Here is a 24,902-nt window from a genome sequence, read left to right on the forward strand (position 1 = left end):
GCAATTACCTAATGTTCCACCCCATACAACTTACAAGTGTACCTTTCTACAATGGGGAGTCAAAGAAGCTCTACCTAATACACAGGAAAAAACACAGGGAGGCTGCCAAATTGAGGAGACAAAGAAATAAGGCCCAAATAAATAAAACAGAACAAAACTCCAGGAAAAGAACTAAACAAAATGGAAATAAGCAACCTATCAGATGCAGAGTTCAAAACACTGGTTATGAGGATGCTCAGAGAACTCAGTGGGTACTGCAATGGCATAAAGACCCAGGCAGAAATGAAGGTTACATTAAGTGAAATAAAAATCTACAGGAACCAAGAGTGGAATGGGTGAAGCTGAGAATCAAATCAGCAATTTGGAATATAAGGAAGAAAAAAAGCATTCAATCAGAACAGCATGAAGAAAAAAGAATTTGAAAAAATGAAGATAGATTAAGAAGCCTCTGGGACATCTCAAAAAGTAGCAGCATCCGAATCATAGGGGTGCCAGAGGAGAAGATGAAGAACAAAAAATTAAAAACTTTTTTGCAGAGTCCAAACAACTTGAACCTAAAGAGGACCATACCAAGACACATCATAATTAAAATGCCAAAGGTTAAAGATAAAGAGAGAACCTTAAAAGCTGCAAGAGAAAAATAGTTATCTACAAAGAAGTTCCCATAAGATACAGCTGATTTCTCAAGAGAAACTTTGCAGGCTAGAAGAGACTGGCAAGAAATATTCAAAGTGATGAAAAGCAAGGATGTACAACCTGTATCACTCTATCCAGCAAAGCTACCATATAGAATGGAAGCGCAGATAAAGTGCTTCCCAGAACCATTATTACATGAAATGTTAAAGGGAATTATATAAGAAAAAGATCAAAACTATGTACATTGAAATGGCAATGAATTCACAACCATCAAAAACTGAATCTAAAAAACAAAGTAAGCAAAAAACTAGAACAGGAACAGAATTGTAGATATGGGAATCATTTGGAGGGTTATCTGCTGGGAGGGGGAAAAGGGGATAATGGAGCAAAAGGTGTAGGAATTAAGAAGTACAGATTTGTAGGTACAAAATAGGGGGATGTTAAGAACAATATAGGAAATGGAGAAGCCAAAGAACTTAACATGCATGACCCATGGGCGTGAACTAAGGGTGGTGATTGTTGGAGGGAATGGGGGTATCGGGCAGAGGGAGGCAAAGAGGGAAAAATCGGGACAACTGTGACAGCATAATCAATAAAATATATTTTAAAGCATTTTGAATGTATTTCCATTCTAATTTGATTTGGAAATTGTTCTCACTACCCAAATCTTAATTTTAAACAGTTAAAATTTGTATAGAATGCTGAAACGTTTTCTTACATTTTGATCCTATATAAATACATAGAATCCTTTTCCTGAGTGGTGGTTTTCTAAGATTTTTCCCTTTGGATTCATAGATGACATGTTTGACAAGAGCCAGAAGTAGGTGAAGTCCTGGTTCATAGCCTTTTTTTTTTTTTTTTTTAAATTTCACATTTTCACTAATGTAATTTAAAATTTGGAGGAAGTAGCAGTTGCATGCTTCTTGGTCCCCTGAACACTCATTGTCTAAATGAAAAACTGATGCCCACTTTGAAGTTGTACATAACATGAACTATGCTTGGCAAAACATAGCAGAGTAAGTCTTATTGTGTGGGATTTTTTAGTAGAAAGAACATTCCAGAGTCTCTGGTTGGACTATATTCCATTAAAGGAAAAAAGTAGTTTTCTGGGACTCCTTTAGAGACTTCGGTCAAGATGGAGGCGTAGACAGACACGCTGTGTCTCCCTCCACAACTAAGAAGGAATACAGCTACCTCAAAACTAGAAACAACCAGAAATTCCAGAAAATCAAACTGCATGGAAGTCCAGCAAACAAAGATATAAAGAAGAAATACTCATCCAGACAAGTAGGAGGGCGCGGAGACAGGGCGAAGAGGATGCAATGTGGTGGTGGCAGCAGCAGGCCAGCAGAAAGTGCAGTCACATGTTTTAAAAAGTCAGGAGGGGCACTTGGGGAGCGTTCCCAACTCCTCACCAGACATCGCAGCTCACGGTCCCACCACCAGGGAAAATCAAGCCTCATTGCTTCTGACTATGCAGACCAGTGGAGGTTGGGGTGGAGGCAGAAACTGCTGGTCTCAGCAGAGTCCACTTGTTTGAAGGGCCCCCACAGTCCTAGAACATCCACAGACCCACCCACTCTGGGAATGACAGCCAGGGCAGCAGCTAAAGGGGCACTAGTCCAGTGCGGAAGTGGGAGAGGTACCTGGAAAAGGGGCGAATGCTGGGCAGGCAGCACTGTTCCCTCTTGGACCCCTCCCCAACAACGTGGTGAAACAGGTCGCCCTGTACTGAGGAATCCCTACGGCTCTGCCGCTTACAACGCGTAACAGGAGCGACGGCGCTACTTGGGACACGGAGACAATCAAACACGGGAGCCTGTCAGAATGAGGAGACAGAGAAGTATGGCCCAAAGAGGGGAATGGATCAAGGTTCCAGTGGGAGAACTAAGCGACGAAGAGATAGCCAACCTCACTGATGAGGAGATAGACAACCTAACAGACACAGAATTCAAAACACTGGTGATAAAGATGCTCACAGGCTTGCCAGATATGCTTGAGTATGGCAAGTGCATAAGGGAAGAAGTGAAGGCTATGCTGAGTGAAACGAATGAAAATCCACACAAAACCAATGGTGAAGGGGAGGAAACCGGAGTTCAAATCAATGATTTGGAACATAAAGAAGAAAAAAACAGTCCACCAGTGCAGAATGAGAAAGCAAGAATAGAAAAAAATGAGGAAAACTTCCCAAATTTAGCGAAGGGGATGGACATACAGGTCTGGGAAGCATGGAAGGTCCCAGGTGAGCTGGACCCAGAGGGGACCACACCAGGACTCATCATGATTGAGATGCAAAAGGTGAAAGATAGAGAGTCCTGGGGGCAGCAAGAGAGAGGTGGAGAGTTGCCTACAGAGGGGTGCCTATAGGACTATCAGCTGATTTCTCAGAGGACACTTTGCAGGCAGAAAAGGATTGGCAAGCAGTATTCAATGTGATAAAAAGCAACCTACAACCAAGATTACTCTATCCAGCAAAGCTATCATTTGGAATGGAAGGGCAGATGAATTGCTTCCCAGGTGAAGCTAAAGGAGTTCATTACCAAGCCATTATTATATGAAATGTCAAAGGGACTTACTTAAGAAAAAGAAGATCAAAACTATGAACACGAAAATGACAACAAGCTCACAACTATCAACAACTGAATCTAAAAAATAAAAACAAAACCCAACTAAGCAAACCAGAATAGGAACAGAATCATAGGTATGGGGATCATTTGGAGGGTTATCAGCTGGGAGAGGGGAGAGGGAGAAATGGGGATATTGTGGATTAAGAAGCATAATTGATTGGTACAAAATAGACAGGGGGGAGTTAGTAATAATATAGGAAAGAGTGAAGCCAAAGACCTTATATGCACGACCCATGGACATGAACTAAGGTGGGTGGGATTGCTGGAGGGAAGGGGGATACTGGGCAGAGGGGAGCAAAGGGGAAAAAAATTGGAACTACTGTAACAACATAATTCATAAAGTATACTTAAAAAAAATAGTTTTCCTTTGTTGTAGACAACTGTTTTGTATCTAAAATTTAGATAAGCTGCCAAGTGGATTTGGATTTGACTTATTTGTGAAATGAGTGGTTTTTAAGCTTTTCAAAAGTGATTAAGTAAACCTTTTTTAATTTTGGGGAACTAAGTCTTAGATGAATCTGTTAACACAAAACGGGTAAGAGCATCCCTACTCTTGTCAAACTCCGTGTGGGCAGAGATAGCTGCTTGTCTGTTTTGCCATCTCCTTTCTCCTAAAGTGGCCCCTATTAAACCTCTGCAAATTCAGCTCCAGTGGAACATTGTTCGAAGCCTGATGAACTAGTTAAACACTAAAGTTTTCTTCCATTGTTATGGATTTATAATTCTGATAAAAGGATTGGCATTTTAACTTTTCAAATTAGTTAGAGTTAAAAGTGAAGGACGATAAATGGTAATAGGAAATAATAACAAAAGTCTTTGTGAAGGACTATCTTAAGGATCTTAAGTCATACTTATGATGATTTAAGATGAATAGCATGTTACTTGAAAATAGGGACAATTGTTAAAAGTTTCTTATGCCAGAAAGTTGGAATTATTTGTAGGGAGAAGCTCAAGCTTCTTACTATGTTTTCAAATGTTGAGAATTCTGCTAGAGAGAATGAGAGGAGAAAAAACTTAATCTAGGAAAGAGGTAGCAGTTTCTAAAATTATTATTCTCAGGTCGTGTTGTAGATTTTTACCACATCTAAATACCATTTTCATTATTATATACTTAGTATGCTGTATTTTCTTGAATAGATTAATTTTTTAAACTTTGCCTTATTCTATGCATCATTATTAGTGAGATCATGGGTTTTATTTATAATGTACAATTTTGTAATACATGTTGATATATAATTATTAAAATAAAAAGGTTTGTACAGTTAATACTTAAAATCACCTTCTATACCACCAATTGTACACTCAGCACACAAGGGATAGTGGTTTCTAATTATGGAGAAGGTAAGATCAGTATTAATTTCAATGTATCAATACCATAAGTGTTGGTGAATTGTATTCAAAAGTTGTAACGAATTGTATTTTTTTTTCTAGTTGACAGTTTACAAAAAAATTGTCCAATGAACTAGGCTTTTATGGTGATGCATTATCATATTATAAAAATTTTTACTCACTAGTTTTTGTTGAACTTAAGACAACATTCATAATGAGGAAATTATGATCTTTGATTTAGAAAATATTAACATCAAGTTTATTAGGGCAAAAATATTAAATTAAAATATCCCATCTTTTAAAATTTAAATATACTTAAATGTGTTGGTCAGTAGAGATTTACTTTTAAGAAATAAAGTCATTGTTTTGTTTCTACTTTCTTTCGAATAATAGCTGAAGTCTGGGATCAGGAGTTTGACCCCGTCATGGTCATTCTTCGGACAGTTTACCGTAGAGATGTTCAGTCTGCAATGGACAGATATACAGCATTGTAAGTTAATTATATTGATTAGTATAATAATGGATATTTTATATTTATATAGAAAAATTTCAACTATAACATGAATGTTGATTATGTTCTCATTAAAGTATCTTCTCAATCTTTAGAGGAAAAATATTTTAAGATTAAAAAATAATCTGACTCAAATTTGTGTTTTCAAGATTTCAATCCAAAATCTGATTTTAATATGATGAAAATAAATTTTATAAAATATCATATATTAACATAGGTCAAACAATAACAAACTTATTTAGGTGCTATTTGACCAGTGGAATTCAAGCCTTGGTTTTGTGTTGTTCTACTTTTAAACCACTAGAGGAGGCACAAGTTAAGAGAATAAAATTGTGTGACATCAGAGATGATGGATATGTACAAAAATGTGGCAATACTGAGAAACTAGCCAGAGTAAAATGAATTTTACTTGTAAATATTTAACAAAGTAGTTTAAAATGTTGATGACTGCAGAAAATAAATTTTTGAAGGATTTCTTTTTAATGAATTCAATTTTTTATGTTATTTTGCTATAGACTATTTCTAATGTATTTTTAAACCTCAGTAATACTATATTTCTGAACATCATAGGTTATCATCTTTTATTTGTGATTTTCTAAAGCTTAAGTTAAACATGTAAAAAACAAGTTTAAAATGATACAGATGTCTTTAATTTTGAGAAAATATTTGTCCAGATAGCTATCAGTATAAATGTGTTAGGTATAACTGAAACTTCTATTTTACCAAGAGAATGTTGGATTTAAGATCAATAATAGAGATATGTTGAATTTAAGATCCATCACAAATATATCTGAAGAAAGTTTGTAATGCCAAATCTTAGCATACAATCCCCAAAACAAAACAAAACAAAACAAGACAAAAAAACAAAGCCTAGTTTACCCATCAGCATCTCTCCCTACCTTTCTCTAAAGCCCGTGGGGAGAGTGTGGGGTTCTCCTCTCTCTGCTTTCTTAGTGGTGCCCGTTCTGTGCTGATCGTGTGGTTCTGTAACTATTTGTTTGAGTGCATGTAGGCTTTTACTAGACTCTTCGTTCTTGAGGGAACATACTTTTGTCTGTATATCTCCTTTATGTCTTCAGTTATTCTCTCAGTGCTGGCACATAGTAGGCTTTCAGAATATGTTTGTTGAACAAATAATTTGAATGCTTCACATTGAAAAATGAAAAGATAGTAAGCATTAGTATGGAAAAACCTAGTGTGGCCTTCATAAATACTGTTGTCTTAGGTGGCTCTGCCTTTTAATCAGGGGGCAGTAGTGGTGGCTGGTCATCTGAATATTAAATAAGAATTAAAAGAATAGTAAATTTTATTATTCTCTTTTACTTTGTAATAAATAGAAATTTGGACTGGGATTGGGCTGAAACTTTCAAAGCCTTGAAAGTCACTAAACACTTAATGTAATCCATTTTAAAGGCAAAATAATTTAACAATACACATTTATGGAATGCTTATTATATGCTAGGTCCTCTGTAAAGCAAACAGAATTGCATCTTTTATTTTTCACATAGCAGACTTTTAATTGAGCTTATTTAGACCTGTGGTTCTCAACCAGGGGTGAATTTTGTCCTCATGGACGTTTGGCATTTTCTGAAGACTGGGAGGGTTGTTGCTGATATCCAGTAGAGGCTACGTCTGCCCACCAAACAAAGAATCATCTAGTTCCAAATGTCATTAGTGTTAAGGTTGAGAATCCTAGTTAGAACTATACTGACATACAGGTAATCTTTTCTGTTTGCAGGTTATATTGTATTTTTTAATCTGTTTTGTTTATTAGTTGTTTAAAGCTGTATCATATTTTGGCTTAAAACAACTCCACATAGAGAAAACCACATCCTTAGAGCTATTTTTATTAATTTTTCCTTTTTTTCATTTTGCTGTCCATTTTTTCTAACTCTTTCATTTCCTCCATTTGGCTTTTGAGATCCTGTACCATATCTTTATAGTTTTTTAGAAATATTTCTGAAGTGATACGGTGTTTCTTGGTAGTTTGAAAATCTTTGTTTTAAAAGAAATGTGTATTTAAATAAAGCAGTAATACCAGGTCACAAATAAATGTACTCCAGCTTCAGAATAAAACTTTTTTCAGACTAAAACTTTTAATTATTTTATTGTAGATTAATCTGAAAATTTATATGCAATCTGTTATATTTACTAATAACATTTTGTGTAAAGTAAATGTCATACCTAAGAAGAAATGTGTTTCTATATAAAACCTAAATGTTATTGAAATTTATTTTGTATGTGAGATATAACATCTGCTGTCTTTAACTCTTTTTATTTGCTGTATCATTTGAATGTATAATGGACTTTTTTAGTTCTCATTAGAGCACAACTGGGAAATAACCCTAAATTGTAGTATTTAATATTATGTGGCTATTGGTCATTTTTTTTTCTTTTAGTTTTAAGGGACGAAGTGTGGTTAAACTGATTTTTCTGAGTGTGATCTTCTTATATGCAAGGAGGCAGTAGAAAGATCTTTTGAAGGGTAATAGTGAAAAATGATTGGATAAATTAGAACTATTATGTCCTCAGAATCTAGCTTAGTGCTAGGCAGTTTGTAGGCAATTAGTAATTGCCAAATGAATGAAAGGTAAATTTCTTTAAATTAGTCCTGAGAATTTAAGTGAAAATAAACCATTTCTTTATGTGATGTTTAAATGTTCATACTCTTAGGATCTTATTGCTGGAAAAGGCTTTCAGGATCTTTTATCTAGGTTTTATGAAGTGTTGGGAGCCATTGCTGGGAAAATGGGTTGGGTAAGAGTAAGAGACCTAAGGGAATGGTGGTGTGACTCTTCCTGTTCCCCACTCATCCCAACCAATACCTCTTAATGGCAGGCCAGCTTTTAAAGGAAAACAAAACAAACCAACACTTAGAAAGCCATCCATTCAATTCAGTGGTATATTTTGCATTTGAGGACATTGTGGCCCAGAGAAGTTCAGTGAAATATATTTGTTAGTTGCAGTGTTAGAACTATTGTCTAGGCCATTGGCAAAATACAAACATGGTTTTTATACAGTGGTTGTTTTAAATTCATCCAGAAAGTAAAATTTTTAAACTAATTTCTGTTATTTTTGTTGCCTCCCATCTTCCATCTTAAAGGCTAATGGCTGCTCGCCCATGTTTGAAAGTATGATGTATGAGTTTATATATATCATTTTTGTCTCAAACTAGTCAATAATTAGGTGTCGGTTTGAGTCACTTAAAATATTTTTTGCTGTCATGTAGCTTTTCATTTGCATTATTCCATTAATGGTTTTGAAAAGAGCAGTCAAAATGATGTATTACTTGCTGCCTTGTACAAATATATAACCTTTATTTTGAAACACTTTATTAATGTAGGTGCTGCATATTTAGGGGCTAGTGATTAAAGCAAACAAAGAAACAAAATAAAAACTAAAAATTGCTTTTCTATGCTAAACAAAATAGAATAGTTGAAATATTTTATCAATATTGTTTTGAAAATTATGTTTCTATATAGCCACTAAACTATTATATAGAAACCTTTGTTGTTGTTTTTTTAAAGATTATATTTATTTACTTTTTAGAGAGAGGAAAGGGAGGGGGAGAGAGGGAGAGAAGCATCAACGTGTGAGAAATATATTGATCGGTTGCCTCCCGCACACCCCCACGTGGGGAACCTGGTCCACAACCCAGGCATGTGGTCTGAGTTGGAATTGAACTGGAGCCCTTTTGGTTCGCAGGCTGGCACTCAATTCCCTGAGCCATACCAGCCAGGGAAGAAACTTTTTTTTTAATGCAAACAATTTCATAACATCTCCTTGACTCATATATGCGACTAATTTCTTTGGTAGTTAATTAAAAACAATTTTAAGGCTCTCCCTCCACCTACATAATATCTGTTTACTCTAAGTTGAGTTTTCTGTTGTCTGATGTCTCGCTTCCATGTTAGAGGAACTCTTCAGATGTCTGTTAATTCTAGCTGCTTGCTATGAAGAACTTTTACAAGTGCCTTGGTGGAGCTTGTAGATTTTGAGCTTTACTATAGGGGTGATTTGGACATAGTGTTTTAAAATGTCTATATGTCTGGGGGTTTGGGTTATCTTTTAAATGATTTCCAGTTTTATTTGCTTTATGATGAGTGGTTGTGGTTTGTATGTTAGTTCTTTTTATATTTGTTGAGATTTTCTTTGCATCTTATTATTTCATCAGTTTTTATAAATATTCTAAGTGCATTTAAAATTATGTGTATTCTCTAATTCTGTTTTTGGTTCAAGCTTGTTAATTGTGTCATTAAAAATCTTCCAAATCCTTACCAGTTCATTTTTCTTGGGCTTTCTGTTAGAAGTATGTTAATATCCTTTATTATGGTTGTAGATTTGTTGATTGTATAATTCTCTTAGATTTTGCCTTTTGTGTTTTGAGTCTGCTATTATTGCGTATAAGTTCATAATTATTATCTTCCTCAGGAGTCTGTTATTTTTCCATCACAGAAAAGATGAACTCTTATTCTCTTTGTGAATTTCATTGAGAGTAAAGCTTTTCAAAGGCCTCAGCTTTATGTGGGAGCTTAGTTCCACCTCTGAGCCTTGTTGTGTGAGTCTAACACCTTGAGATCTGCTGGCCCAAAGACTTCAAAACCATTGGCAAACACAGTGTTAGTGCTTGTTAATTTTTTTGCCCTGGTACCTGGGGGAAGTCTACTTATTTTTATGTGACTTCAAATAGGCCTTCAAAGGGTTATATTTTATATTTTATCCAGCTTTCCCAGCTGTAGTGGGAGAACTCTTAGGTAATCTATTTTGTTCATTTGTTGCAACTAGATTTTTTTTTTTTTTGCTTAGTTCTTTGTATTCTTTCTGTTTTCCTTTGTTAACATTTTCTTATTCATATTTTTCTTTAGTTTTCAAATCTCTCTACTCATTTTTATCCATTATGAAAGGCAGTATATTCATATTTTTCTTAAGTTTTCAACTCTACTCATTTTTATCTGTTATGAAAGGCAATAATAATGTTCATTATGGAGAGAATAGCTGCAATTAGATTGCATAGTCCTGGCTGATGTGGCTCAGTTGGTTGGAGCATCGTCCTGTAAGCTGAAAGGTTGTGGGTTTGATTCTCGGTCAGGGCACATGCCTAGGTTGCGGGTTCAGTCCTCCAGTAGGGGCTCATACAAGAGGCAGCCAACTGATGTTTCTCTCTCGTATCGATGTTTCTCACTCCCCCTTCCCATTCCTGCTCTCCAAAATCAATAAGCTTGTCCTTGGGTGAGGATAAAAAAATAGTACTGCATATTAAATTGTGACAAAAATTAATATCTGTAAATCACTATTTAAACTACAGTTTAATCTTGCATCTCATCTAATTTTAGCTCTGTTTTATTTTTACAGTTTAAAACAGAGTGGAAAATTCCCTGGAAATCCCTGGCCTCCCTATAAGAAAAGGACACCACTCCATCCCAGCTATAAAGGTCTCATGAGACTTTTGCACTGTAAAACTTTACACATTGTGCTATTCACTCTGCTTTACAAGGTACAGTAGTAATTTGAATAGAAAGACTCGGATTAGAATTTATTTCCATAATTTTCAAATAAAAGTGCTAAAGGATAATGTTTACATAAAAGTACCATTTATAAAGCAAAGTGTATTTATTATTTATATATTTGAGATGTCTAAGGGTATGTTATAATCACATGTATGTGAATTCTAAGTTAAAAATAATGAAATAGCTATACCATTCTTTGTGGGAAACTATTCATGTTATTCAGTTTCAGATAGAAATGTTTATTTATGGCTTCTGTAGAACAAGAAGTGAAATATGGTGAGATTACAGGAGGATTGGAATGACTGCCAGGGACCAAACAGTCACCAGTATCCACTATAATGACAAAACTAAGATGACAACCACAGGGGCCAGTGACCCTGTGTTTAAAGTTGTTCTCTGGGTTTTTGAAGTCTGATCAGGAATGTGACATGGAGTATTCCTATGTGACATTATTAAGATTTTGATTTTGTTATAGACCCTAGAAACACAAAAGATGAAACTTTTTTGTTACCTTGAATTTGTTTTATTATTGGGTCTTCTCACATAGTACTGACTTTTATTTGGCTTACATTAATTGTGTACTAAAAAATTACATGCATAATATTGTGGAGTATGTGTATATTTATATACAATAGGCATATTTATGATATAATCTGGATAAGAGAGTAAAGACAAAAGAGCTATACTCATGTTATATAGGTAAAATTACTATAGATATTTATAAAGTAATTATAGAAATAATAGACATACAATTTGATAGAAAAAAGTTATTCTTACTAGAACTTGAAAAATTAAAAGGCATAAAAAGAAAATGGAGCATGTTTGTTATGCCTATTTCCAACTACTATATATACACAATTTTTAATTATTTAAGAAAATATATATTAAATTTAGTTAAGTAGACACTTCAGTTTTTTCTTAATGTTCACTATGTAATGAAGTAATGCTTTTGGATTTTTGTATCCTCCCATTCTTTTCAACTCTACCCTATGACCAATTTTTTATTTTACTTATAAAAGTCATGTTTTATTTACCAAGAGGAGGCAGCATAGTAATGACAGGTAATCATTGGGAGACTGAAATCTGTGTTCTAGTGTTGCTTACACTCTATGAGTGTGTGGCTGAGGCTTGGTTTTCCATCTATGAAACAGTGGATTAGAAAGGATGACTTCTCTATTGCCTTCCAGCCTTCAGCCCCCTCCTACTGCTGCTCTTGCTCCTCCCGTCATCTTTACCATCTACTATTTGTTCAACACCGATTGCTAGATACTGTACTAAGCAAATCACACATATTAACTCATGCAATTTTCACAACAATTCTGGACTATTATTCCAGTTTTAAAAATGAGACAAGGCTGGAGTCTATTGCTGAAGGTCAAATTGTTAGATATAAACAGAATTTATGTTTTAAAAAATCATGTGTTTAAAAGGTTTTGAAAGTCTACATTCCTCACCACTCTGCCACAAAAAGATGAATGAAAAAGCCTTCTCAGTAGTCAAAATAATCATTAGAAAGTAAGTGCATTTAAAATCTTTATTCTTTTAGTCACAATAGATTAGTTCCTAAGTGACTTAAGTCCTTTTGAGTTCCCCCAGCCATTTGGGCAGTTTCTGTTAGGTTCAGTCTATGCTGTTCTTTTTTTTTCTCTCTGCAGTCTCACCTTCAGCTGACAATTTCACTCCCTGCAGAACTTTTTCCTCTTACCCCTTCTATCATTTGGCTAGATGCCTTTTTTACAATGAGGACAACATAATAGCTGCCGTTCCATTCTGGTTATTAGTTTATTGCATCATATTGAATGAGTGATTGGTATAGGTTAGCCCCGAAATCTGCATAAGATGTGTAAGGCGTGTACTGTGTAATCCATGCATAAGATCAGATTTATTGATGTTTCCTGAGAGAAGCGTCTTTCTAACCATTTGCATTTCTTTTTCCTTTCTCACCCATATAAACCACACACTAACATGTACATTTACACAAAATACTCAGGCTCAGAACTTTAATTTTAGAGATAGATTTTAAGAACATTATGTTCCATACTCATTTATTGTGTTTCCAATTATATGCCAAGTGCTATGCTAAACACATTTGCATGAATTATCTTATCTAACAAACTTATTCATCTGATATCCTTGTCATCAGAAGAGTGTCAGCAAATTAGGATATAAAATATTCTTGTTAAATTATTTTTTTAGGTACTAGTATATTTATGATAATGGCTTTAGAGGACTGTTTAATGTGTTAACCTTTAGAAAATCAGTGAACTCTTTATTTCTAGATACTGCTTAGCGTACCATATAATCTTGCAAGGGAAACTGTGTTTTGGTTTTAGTTTGTCTTTTCACCAAAATGTAGCTTTACTTACATGTTTTACCATTCTATATATTTATATATATATATTTGTTATTTTTATCTATGACATTAAAATATTTTGGGATATTTAAATGAAATATATTTTGTGGAAAAAAGTAAGTATGAGCCATTTTTTTCCCCTTTTTAAAGATTTTGATGGATCATCAAAATCTATCAGAACATGTCCTCTGCATGGTTTTATACCTGATTGAATTAGGACTCGAAAATTCAACTGACGAGGAATCAGATGAAGAGGTAAATAGTTCCTTATATTTTAAATACTGAAGTTATAACATGCCTTAATAAAGGTAATATGTCATCTTGAAATGTATATATGAAATCATCATACTTACATATGATCTTCTTAAGAACTGGAAAAGGCCCCTTTGATCTTCAAAATCATGGAATTATTGAATTTGAAATTTGTAAATTAATTGTATATAAATCTGAGAAAAGTAGTTAATGAATTTTTGGTGTTATGCTAATAACATTGATTACTGGTAATACTCCAGTCTAGAAAGTCTAATAATTTGATTAGGGATTATTTTTGAGTAGCAAATATTTTTTGTAAAGATTTTAAGTTAAGGAGTGAATATTGCTTTATGGGAGAAAGTTTAAAGTACTTAGTATACAAGTTACAGTCTTTTAGGACTTTAGAAGTATTATTCCATAAAAGCATTGTTTCTACAAATTGATTTTAAAATATAAGATATCCTCATTCCCTCCTTCCAAAAAAGACAAAATACAACACAACAGCAAAAAACAAACAAGTGAAAAAACTAGGTAGTACTTTGTAATCTAAGTTGATTCAACATATATTCTTCAATAGATATTAAAGGATCATTAAGATTCCTCTAAGACTAGGTCAGACTTTTAGTTGGTTTTTCACACTTTCTTCCACAATTAGCCCAAATTACCATTATTTGGCAATATGATGAGTAATTACTAATGGGTGAGGAAAAATATTCTGTATTGTTAGTATTTTCAGATTGAAAAGTGTCTTTTTCAGGAGAAATTTAGCTGACTTTCATTGAACTTACCTATATTAATGTTGAGAACTTTATTCTTGTATTTTGTGTTTGAATTTGGTTTTTTAGCACTTTATAATTTGTGGATGAGGCTATAGGGATTTAGGAATATAACAGACAGTGGATGATTCTTTGAGCTTGTTATATTTCCATTGTAGCTTCAACCTGACTTGACTTGATATTCATTATGTCTATATTTTAGGCATCAGTGTGTGGACCAGAACGTTGTCATGACAGCTGGTTTCCTGGCAGTAATTTAGTATCTAACATGCGACACTTTATAAACTATGTTAGAGTGAGAGTTCCAGAGACCGCTCCTGAAGTGAAGAGAGACTCACCTGCAAGTACCAGCTCTGATAGCTTGGGTTCTTTACAAGTAAGTGTAGAAGAGAGGAAGAAAAAAGGAAAGGCATTATGTTATATTGGGATAGATATATTGTTTAGATCATCCTGTGATATCCAGAAGAAAAGTAAATGTGATTTTAGATAACTATAAGTTGTCTTTTATTTCCTCTGATATATCTAAGCAACTTCTGCCTCACCTGTCTTTTTCCTTTAATCTGCCAGAGTTCACGACGACCTAAAGTTCTTCAAAGAGAGGTAGATGTATATGATATTTGCATTAACTAGCAATATGGCTTTAACTGGAAATGTGGAAAAACATTGAAGTATTTTTGTGTGTATATGTATGTTTAATTAATATGTTTAAATTAAAAATGTTTCTTTAATCTGTGTGTTTTGTATAGTGATTTATACATAATTTTAAAGAAATTTATATTATTGAACTTAAAAATAATATTGAGTTTATTTAATAGTGGGTTTTTCTTAGTAGTGTTATAAGTATTCTAGATCAATTATAAGCAGTACATTGGGGTCTCTTTATATTTAGCATTGTTACTAACATCTTAAAAATAAATGTTTCCTAAGTCAAAATAAATTTAAGCTTTAATTGCTGGCAGCATGATCATTTATAATTCTTTTTTTTGCTTCTATGGCAATTAATTAACTGATAAAATAAGCCCCAAAATATTAAATTCCATATATTGTATATTTGTACTCATTTTGAAAATCAGCTCTCTTATTGCATGTAGCTTAATTAATTTTTAAAAAGCAGAAATGAAATATCTTGAAGTGACATCTCTAATTCTTACAGTCTATATTTTTGTGAGTAGAGAACATTTAATCAGACATTTCTCATAATAGAGTCCATTTGTAGGAGCTTTCTTTGCCTTTGACAATATGTTCTTCCTGTGAATATCATTAATAATTTTGATTAAAATATTGGCATCTTTATAAGAGGCAGCTTTTGTCTTTTATGCTGGTAGAGAGTACTTTGAAAAGCAGCTTAGATGTTGAAAAATAATATATATTATAATTTACCTCATAAAAGCTCAACTAATATTGGAGCATTCTTTCTATTCTTGCTTTAAAAATTAATGAAATCCATTAAGCTGACTTTTATCTTAATTAAAAGACTATTTCTGAGAGCCCTAATGCAGTTTGACTACTTTAGCAAAAAGGCTATTTAGAAAATAAATTGAGGAAAATCATTAAAATCTGTTCAAATAACAAATTATAGTGATATTCAAATATGAAACAGATCAATTTGATTTGTCATCTTTGTATTTCGTGTTAGTAACTTTAAGCATATATGTTAGAAATAATTTTCAAATGATTGAAGTCTCTTACAAATGAAATTAGCAGTTCAGATTAATTAACTTAGAAAAAAATTAATTTATAATTTTCTTAACTGGAAAATGTAGCATTCTTCTAAAAGTTAGTATAGTATTCTTGATGAATGTTGGGTAGAGCAGCTTTTCTTCCTTTAAAATGATGAGGAACTTAGTTTATAATTCCTCTTCAGTATGATTATAGATACTACTGAAGCCTTGTCTCTTTACTCTGGAAGATAGGCCCAGGAGGTTGCAAAAGAGGTGTTATCTTTGATAATTTTCCTTCTCGTTGTTGTTTTCCGATTGAGTGGGACTAAGTACATTTGAGAAAGAGAGTTGAAGGGTCATATTTCCTTAAAGAGAAAATCTACCAAACATTCCCTTTGGAAAGAGTAGTACTTATATGTTTTTAAACTTTACACTGAATAACTTCTCTTGATTTCTTTCTTTCTTTCTTTTCTTAATGGTAGAATTCTGGTACAGCTCAAGTTTTCAGCTTAGTAGCAGAGCGTAGAAAGAAGTTTCAGGAGATCATCAATCGCAGTAGCAGTGAAGCAAATCAGGTGGTTCGTCCCAAAACTTCAAATAAATGGTCTGCTCCTGGTTCAGCTCCACAGCTAACTACGGCCATTTTGGAAATTAAGGAAAGCATATTGTCTTTGCTCATTAAACTTCACCACAAACTCTCAGGAAAACAAAACTCCTACTATCCTCCTTGGCTTGATGACATAGAAATTTTAATCCAACCAGAAATTCCTAAATATAGTCATGGAGATGGTATAACTGCAGTAGAAAGAATTTTGCTAAAAGCTGCATTGCAAAGCAGAATGAACAAACGCATCATTGAAGAGATATGTAGAAAAGTGACCCCTCCTGTACCACCCAAAAAAATCACTGCAGCAGAGAAGAAAACATTGGACAAAGAAGAAAGGTAATTTTTTATTTTTAATGTTTAAGCATGAATGGTACAGTTCAAGATTTGGTATAACTTCCCTTATTGGCCATCTGAGGCTAAAATCACCTGGATGTTTAGCAGCTCTAATCACAGCTGATTGCTTTGTAAGATAAACAGAACCAAACATGATTGGTGCTTGTGTGTGTAGTATGCTTTAGTTGAAGATGAGAAGACACAAGTTTCTGGTCCCAACATTAAATTACTGCCTTAAACTTGTAGGCCCCTGTGGAAAAATTGCTTTGCTACTTCTGTTATTACTGTGGGGATCTAATAGTTCTCCTACTGTTTTCAAAAACTTTTATCAGTTCAATCTTAAATGAGAACAGAAAATTAAAAAATTAAAAATATATCTCAAAATAAAAATCTGATTGTTTTAGTTCCTTTTATTCCTTTCTAGTCTTTCCAATATATAATCATTAATTATTAAACAAGTAATGTTTTAAAATATACTTATGACTCCAGCTTTTGGAACTTTAGATTGCTTTTAATATGTTGTTAAATCATGTTATTCGTAAAAAACAAACACAAACTTTCTTGGATGATGTTCCTTTTTACCAAGATAAGGGAGGATAGGAGGCGGCCCAGGCTTAGCAATAAAAATGATATGCTCAGTTTTGTATATTACTGAGTTTAAGGGGGATATCCATATGAAGATGTCCAGTCAAATAAATTTGAGACTCATGGGAGAATTCTGAGTTATAGTTACACATTTGGGGACATACATAATAATTAAAGCCTTGTATATGGAAGAGTGAATATAGTAAGGAGGTGAGAACACTTGATAAAGGACTCAAGGAAAAAACATTAAGGGGAGTGACTGAGGAAGGAGTACTTACAAAAGTGATTGGAAAGAGTGGAGCAGGAGGAAAACTTCAGAGAGTGGCATTGGAGAAGGCACGAGGACGTTAAGAAAGGAAGAAACTTATCAAGATTTTTAAATGTTGCAGAAGTTCAGATAAGATTGGCTGTCCCATTTAATCTTTATTTTTTTGTCCCATTTAATCTTATAGTTAGGAGGTCATCTTTGGTAATTGTATCAGGAGCAGTTTTAGTCACATATATAGTTGTACTTTATTGCTGATGTGATTTCATAACCAATAATTTGTGTTATAAATATACACAAAAGTTTTAGTATATTAAGAATTTAGGAGAGTTCTTATTTCTTATAGTACTTTATAATAAGAATTGTTATAAATAACATACTTTAGTTGATAGTTCATTGATTTTGAATGAATAACTTTCTAGAATTTCAAAGATCTAATAAAACCAAAAGGTGAAAATAAGTTAAATTTTCATTTTGTTAACCTCTTCTAAACTGGTCATCTTTTGGTTATAGAATAATGTCTTTTTTTAAAAAAAGAACATAAACATTCAGTGAGTCAAAGTTTATTTAATTTGATTAAAGGCATTTTTTGATTATTACTCATAATAGATATGATACTGGAGACTATAGTTCAGATGCTATTTTCACAAAACCTCTAATGCTGTTGTAATAAATAATATCCTAAAAAATATTAAGGTGTTCTTTGTAATAGACTTTGTTTCATTTGAGCGGTGATGGTATTGACAAGGACTTGAAACTAATTCTGTAGCAGACAGCTAAGGATTAAGTTGAATCTATTTGAATCTCACTATGCTTCCCACATTGTCTTTTCTTAATTTATTTTGAATTTGGGATTAAGTTTCATAATAAAGGCAGAATAGTTCATAAATTCTTAATGATGATCCATTCCCAAGTACCTCACCTATAGACAAACTTAGCATCACTTTTATAATAGATGAACTCCGTAGAAAACTAAGGCTGTCTGCCTCCAGCTCCCTGGCTCGGTGGGAAACTCCCTGTCCAGCAGAGGTTTCAGGATCACGGATGAGAGAACAAATTTACCCAGGACACTGTATTTTGTCTAGAGGGAGGAGAGATGGCAAATCTCTCTAGTGGAGAAGTGTGCAGAACTCCCTTTTCCTCTGCCTTTTATTGAGAAAGGTATGTATGGGACATACAAGGTCAAGACTTACGAATCATCAATAAGCTTTAGACACTTGGATTACAGTTGACAGTTACTAATTTACAGATAACACTGTAAGGAACACAGTGACCAGTCTGTGTCAGGATTTGTTAAACATCCTGACATTAGGTGCAAGGCTTCATACATTTTTAGCTACACAGTGTTTATAGTTAACTAAGAGATAAGAAAAGCAGAGCAAACTCTAAAGCATAATATGCATTCTTCAAATCTAATTCCCATGGGAACCTCCTTAGTGGCCTTCAAGTCGTGTCTGCCTATATGTTCCCAGTTTTCCAGTCAAGTCTTACAGGCCTCTGGAGCAGGGGGCGTAGCTTGTGGCCAGGCTACAATTCTCGAAACCACACAGAATGGTACCCTACAGAAAACAAGATACAAATAGGAAAATTTAGGTGGTTGTAACATTATGCAACCTCAGTATCTCCACCTCTGGGGTAATGGAAAATTCTTGAGTTGTATTGAATCTGCCAGAAATTATTTATGTCTCTATTCATATCTGTGCCCAATTTTAGAAAGTAATAACCTAAATTAAGAAAAAATTCACAAGGTAAAAATAACAATGACTCTTTTCCGGAAATTATATAAGGCTGGTGCAAAAATAATGTCTGATTTCGAGGTCTATTTTAAAAATGAAAAAGCCCATGATTATGAAAATATTTATTTGTTAACATAACCTCCTTTGCTTTCTAGAACCTCATTCCATCTGTCAATTAGCTTATAAATGCCACGCTTGTAAAATTCTTTAGGTTTTGAGGCAAAATATGACTCCAACTCATTTTCAACCTCTTCTCTTGATGTCAAGCTAAGACCATCAAAGTGGTTCTGTAGTCCCCGAAACAAGTGATAATCAGAAGGAGCAAGGTCAGGAGAATATGGTGGAGGAAGCAATATTTCCCAATCAAGCTCTTTCAAGAAATTTTTGGTGAGTTGAGCCGTGATGGAAGATGACACCCTTTCTTTTGACTAAGGAGGGTCACTTTTGGTTCAAAGCTGCTTTCAAACGATGAAGTTGTTCACAGTAAAGATTAGCAGTAATTGTCTGATTGTTGTCTAACAGTTTGTAATGGACAATTCCTTCCGAATCCCACCGTACAAGCAACATGATCTTCTTTGGATGAAGTTCTCCTCTTGGTTGTTGAACTCTTCTTCCTCCTTGACTGATCCATGATCAGCAGCGTTTAACGTTATGGTAAAGGATCCACTTCTCAGCATGTGTAACAAGCCTACCTAAAAATGGTGCCTGAAGGTGTCTCAAAAGCAATGATTCACAACAAACAACACGCTGTTGGCAGATTCTCTGGAGACAGTTTGTGTGCGACCCATTTTTCAACTACTGAAACCTTTCTGATCCTTTTCAGTTGGCGTAGCACAGTTGTATGGGCTACGTTAAATTGTTCTGCAAATTCCCTAGAGGTAATGGTGGGGTTTTCTGTGACAACAGTTTCCAACATTTCGGAATCAAGTTTTTTGACGACCCTCTTTTGGCTCATTTTTCAAACTGAAATCCCCACTTCGGAAATGGGAAAACCACCTCCTGCAACTTCTTTCAGTCACTGCATCATCCCCATAAGCGCTCTGAACAGACTTTGCTGCTGTTCTTGCATTGGCACCTTTATGAAACTCATGGAGTAAAACATTTCTAATGTGGTCTTTATATGGGACGAACATGAGTGCAAATATTGCGAATGATTATGAACAATACTTTGATAATCTGAAAAAATAAGGTATAAATTAGTCATTGTGACATCCAAAAATTATAAGAAGAGGCAAAAATTTAATAAATACTACCTAAAACTTTATTTTAAAAAGTTGGACATTACTTTTGTACCAACCTGTAGAAAGCTAGTATAGACAGACATTATTTTTAGGAGATTAAAGCAACACCCATTTATTTACTCACTGTTTATGTATGTCCAAGTCTAGACATAGTGTGACTGGGTTCTCTCTCTGATCAGTCTCACAAGGTGACAGTCTTTATTATCTAGAGCTTCCAGTTTTCTAGGCTTTTGTGGTTGTAGCAGAATAGAAATACATTTTAATACTAGTGTCAAGCAGTTGCATTTGAGGTTTTCTTATGTTTTATATATGGATTAAAAATAAATATTCTCATGTATATACTCTAAATGTAAATGTATATGTACATATTTAAAGGTGAGCTGTAGAGGCACACCCAGGCCACCCGCACAGGTGCGCAACAGTCCACCCACTACCGGCCCCTTGCCAGTGCACAGAAGAGCCTCGGACCCGCCTGCCCTTGTGTGCAACCAGTCAACCTGCCGCTGACCTGCGCGAGGGAGTGCACTTACCCCTGGCTGAGGCCAAAGGAGGGTGAAGTGAACTAGAGGCACTTTGTAAAAGGTTTTGGCTGCTGGCTCTGGAGAAAGAGCAGGGAGAGCAGCGGACTAGGTCACAGTAAAGAATCATCCCCAGGGCTACAGGAGAAATCTCTTAATAAGACTACTCCCCTCCAAGTGGCATCAGCTGGAGGCAGCAGCTCAACAACTATATACAAGAAAGTCACACCACGAAGGCAGAAAATAAAAGCAGATCAACCTAAGAAGCAGAAACGAACAAGACCAGCCACCCAAAATGGGGAGGCAGAATAACACCCCACCAAACAGGAACAACAACCCACCGAAAGGAAAGGAGGAATTCCCAGAAGGAGGGGTAGATGAAATAGAGGCAAGCAACCTATCAGACATGGAATTCAAAACAATAGTAATGAGGAAGCTCAATGAACTCAACAAACTCAAAGAAAACTACAACGAAATACAGGGGAACTACAAAGTACTCCATGGAAGCTGCAAGGAACTTACCGAGAACTACAGCAGCATAAAAAGGGACATAGAAACTATCAATAAGAACCAGGAAAAAATGAAGAATACAATTTCTGAACTGAAGAACACAGTAGAAGCAATCAAAAGCAGGCTACATGAAGCAGAAGATCGGATCAGTGAAATAGAGGACAACATAGAAAAAAAATTCCCAGACAATGCAACAAAATGAAAAAAGAATGAAGAAGGTTTACAAGAACAGCAGGACACCATGAAACAAAACAATATCCATATCATAGGGATACAAGAAGGAGAGGAAGAGGAGCATGGAATAGAAAACATGATTGAAATAGTAATGACAGAAAACTTGATGAGAGAAAAAATCATGCAAGTCAAGGAAGCACAGAGGGTCCCAATGAAGATGAACCCAAAAAGGTCCACTCCAAGGCACATCATAATTAAAATGGCAACATTCAAAGACAAAGAGAGAATCCTAAAGGCATCAAAAGAAAAACAGCAAATAACATACAAGGGAACTCCGATAAGACTATCAACTGATTTCTCAACAGAAACACTGTAAGCCAGAAGGGAATGGCAAAGAATATTTCAAGCAATGAAAAACAAAGGCCTACAAGTAAGACTATTCTACCCATCAAGGCTCTCTTTCAAAATGGAAGGTGAAATAAGGAGTTTCCCAGATAAAGGAAGACTAAAAGAATACATCTCCACCAAGCCAGCATTGCAAGAGATGCTAAAGGGAATGCTTTAAAGAAAAGAAGAAAAAGAGAGAGGGAGAGGAACACAGGTACAAAGGGGAAAAGTCACAATGAATAAATATCTATCAATAATAACCGTATAAAATTAGAAATGAAAGAGGAGAAATCACACCTGATACCACAGAAATACAAAGGATTATAAGAAATTATTACAAACAACTGTATCACAAGAAATTTGACAATCAAGATGAAATGGACAAATTTATGGAAACATATAATCTTCCAAACCAATCAAGAAGAAGCAGAAAGCCTGAACAGACCAATAACAGCTAGTGAAATTGAAGCAGTAATAAAAAAACTCCCAACACACAAAAGCCCTGGACCAGATGGCTTCACAGGTGAATTTTACAAAACATGTGGTAGGAAAGAACTAACTTCTGTCCTTCTCAAACTATTTCAAAAAATCCAAGAAGAGGTAATCTTTCTATGAAGCCAGTATTACTCTAATTCCAAAACCAGGTCAAGACACAACAAAGAAAGAAAACTACAGGCCAATATCGCTGATGAACATAGATGCTAAAATCCTTAACAAAATACTGGCAAACCAGATCCAGCAACACATTAGAAAGATCATACACCACGATCAAGTGGGATTCATCCCAGGGATGCAAGGATGGTTTAATATTTGGAAATCAATAAACATAATAAACCAATAAACAAAATGAAAGACAAAAACCACATGATCATATCAATAGATGCTGAAGAAGCGTTTGATAAAGTACAACACGCATTTGTGATGAAAACACTCAGCAAAATGGGGATAGAGGGAGCATACCTCAACATAATAAAGGCCATATATGAGAAACCTGAAGCCAACATCATGCTCAGTCGGCAAAAACTGAAAGCATTCCCCCTGAGGTCAGGAAGAAGATAAGGATGTCCACCTTCCACACTCCTATTCAACATAGTCTTGGAAGTTCTAGCCACAGCAGTCAAGACAGGGAAGAGAAATAAAAGGCATCAGATTGGAAAAGAGGAAGTAAAACTGTCATTTTTTGCAGATGACATGATAGTGTACATAGAAAACCCTTTAGACTCCATGAAAAAACTAATCAACCTAATAAGTGAATTTGGCAAAATAGCAGGGTACAAAGTCAGTATTCAGAAATCGAAGGCTTTTCTATACACCAACAATAAAATATCAGAGATAGAAACTACAAAAAAAATCCCATTTACTATAGCAACAAGAAAAATAAAGTACCTAGAAATAAACTTAACCAAGAAGGTAAAAGACCTGTACTCAGAAAACTACATAACAGTGAAGAAAGAAATTAAGGAACATGCAAATAAATGAAAGCATATACCATGTTCATGGATGGGAAGAATCAACATCATTAGAATGTCCCTACTACCCAAAGCAATTTATAGATTCAATGCAATTCCTATTAAAATACCAACGACATATTTCACAGACCTAGAACAAATACTTCAAAAATTTATATGGAATGTAAAGAGACCCCGAATAGCCACAGCAATCTTGAGGAAGAACACAGTAGGAGGAATCACAATACCTGATACCAAACTATACTACCAGGCCACGGTAATCAAAACAGTTTGGTACTGGCATAAGAACAGACATATAGATCAATGGAACAAAATAGAGAGCCCAGAAATAAACCCAGGTCTATATGGTCAACTAATGTTTGACAAAGGGGGAAGGAACAAAATGGAGTGAAAAGAGCCTCTTCAACAAATGGTGTTGGGAGAAATGGACAGAGACATTAAAAAAAATGAAACTAGACCACCAACTTACACCATAAACCAGAATAAACTCAAGATGGATCAAAGACTTAAATGTAAGCCGTGACACCATATAAGTCCTAAAGGAAAACATAGGCAGGAAAATTTCAGATATTGCATGTAATAGTATTTTCACCGATATATCTCCTAAGACAAGGGAAATAAAGGAAAGAATAAACAAATGGGACTACATCAAACTAAAGAGTCTCTCCCCAGCAAAAGAAAACATCAGCAAGATAAAAAGGGAACCAACAACATGGGAAAACATATTTGCCAGTGATACCTTAGACAAGGGATTGATCTCCAAAATATATAAAGAACTTATACGACTCAACACCAAGAAGACAGACAGCTTAATTTAAAAATAGGCAAAGGACTTGAACAAACACTTCTCCAAGGAGGCTATATAGGATGTCCATAGGCATATGAAAGAATGCTCAAACATCACTAGCCATCAGGGATGCAAATAAAAACCACAATGAGATACCACTTTACACCAGTCAGAATGGCCATCATCAACAAATCAACAAAGAACACGTCCTGGCAAGGATGTGGAGAAAAGGGAACCGTAGTGCACTGCTGGTGGGAATGCAGGCTGGTTCAGCTACTATGGAAAACAGTATGGAATTTCCTCAAAAAACTAAAAACGGAACTGCCTTTTGAACCAACAATTCGACTGCTAGGATTATATCCAAAAAATCCTGAAACCCGAAGTCAAAAGAACTTATGCATTCCTGTGTTCATAGCAGTGCTATTTACAATAACCAAGTGCTGGAAACAGCCTAAGTGCCCATCAGTGGATGAGTGGATTAAAAAACTGTGGTACATTTACACAATGGAATACTATGCAGCAGAAAGAAAGAAGGAACTCCTGTCATTTGCGATAACATGGATGGAACTAGAGAGGATTATGCTTAGTGAAATAAGCCAAGCAACAAAAGAAAAATACCATATGATACAGGAGACTCG

The 24,902-nt window shown here is 34.7% G+C and overlaps 1 protein-coding gene across 6 annotated transcripts in view; it reads left to right on the forward strand.

Moving 5' to 3' along the window:
* Nucleotides 1-24,902, forward strand: part of UBR3 (ubiquitin protein ligase E3 component n-recognin 3) — a 210,608-nt gene that overhangs the window by 86,934 nt on the left and 98,772 nt on the right. For 3 of the 6 annotated variants that reach the window (XM_090280628.1, XM_090280637.1, XM_090280632.1), the window contains exons 19-24: nucleotides 4,986-5,082; nucleotides 10,456-10,597; nucleotides 13,114-13,218; nucleotides 14,194-14,367; nucleotides 14,559-14,591; nucleotides 16,135-16,595. In XM_090280628.1, the coding sequence (XP_090136754.1) occupies nucleotides 4,986-5,082; nucleotides 10,456-10,597; nucleotides 13,114-13,218; nucleotides 14,194-14,367; nucleotides 14,559-14,591; nucleotides 16,135-16,595 (1,012 nt within the window). The remainder of the gene's footprint in view (nucleotides 1-4,985; nucleotides 5,083-10,455; nucleotides 10,598-13,113; nucleotides 13,219-14,193; nucleotides 14,368-14,558; nucleotides 14,592-16,134; nucleotides 16,596-24,902) is intronic. The other 3 variants (XM_090280645.1, XM_090280648.1, XM_090280651.1) reach the window with 1 other exon arrangement.

Source organism: Furipterus horrens, unplaced genomic scaffold, assembly GCF_987537825.1.
Source record: "Furipterus horrens unplaced genomic scaffold, mFurHor1.1.pri manual_scaffold_1, whole genome shotgun sequence".
NCBI classification, from domain to species: Eukaryota; Metazoa; Chordata; class Mammalia; order Chiroptera; family Furipteridae; genus Furipterus; species Furipterus horrens.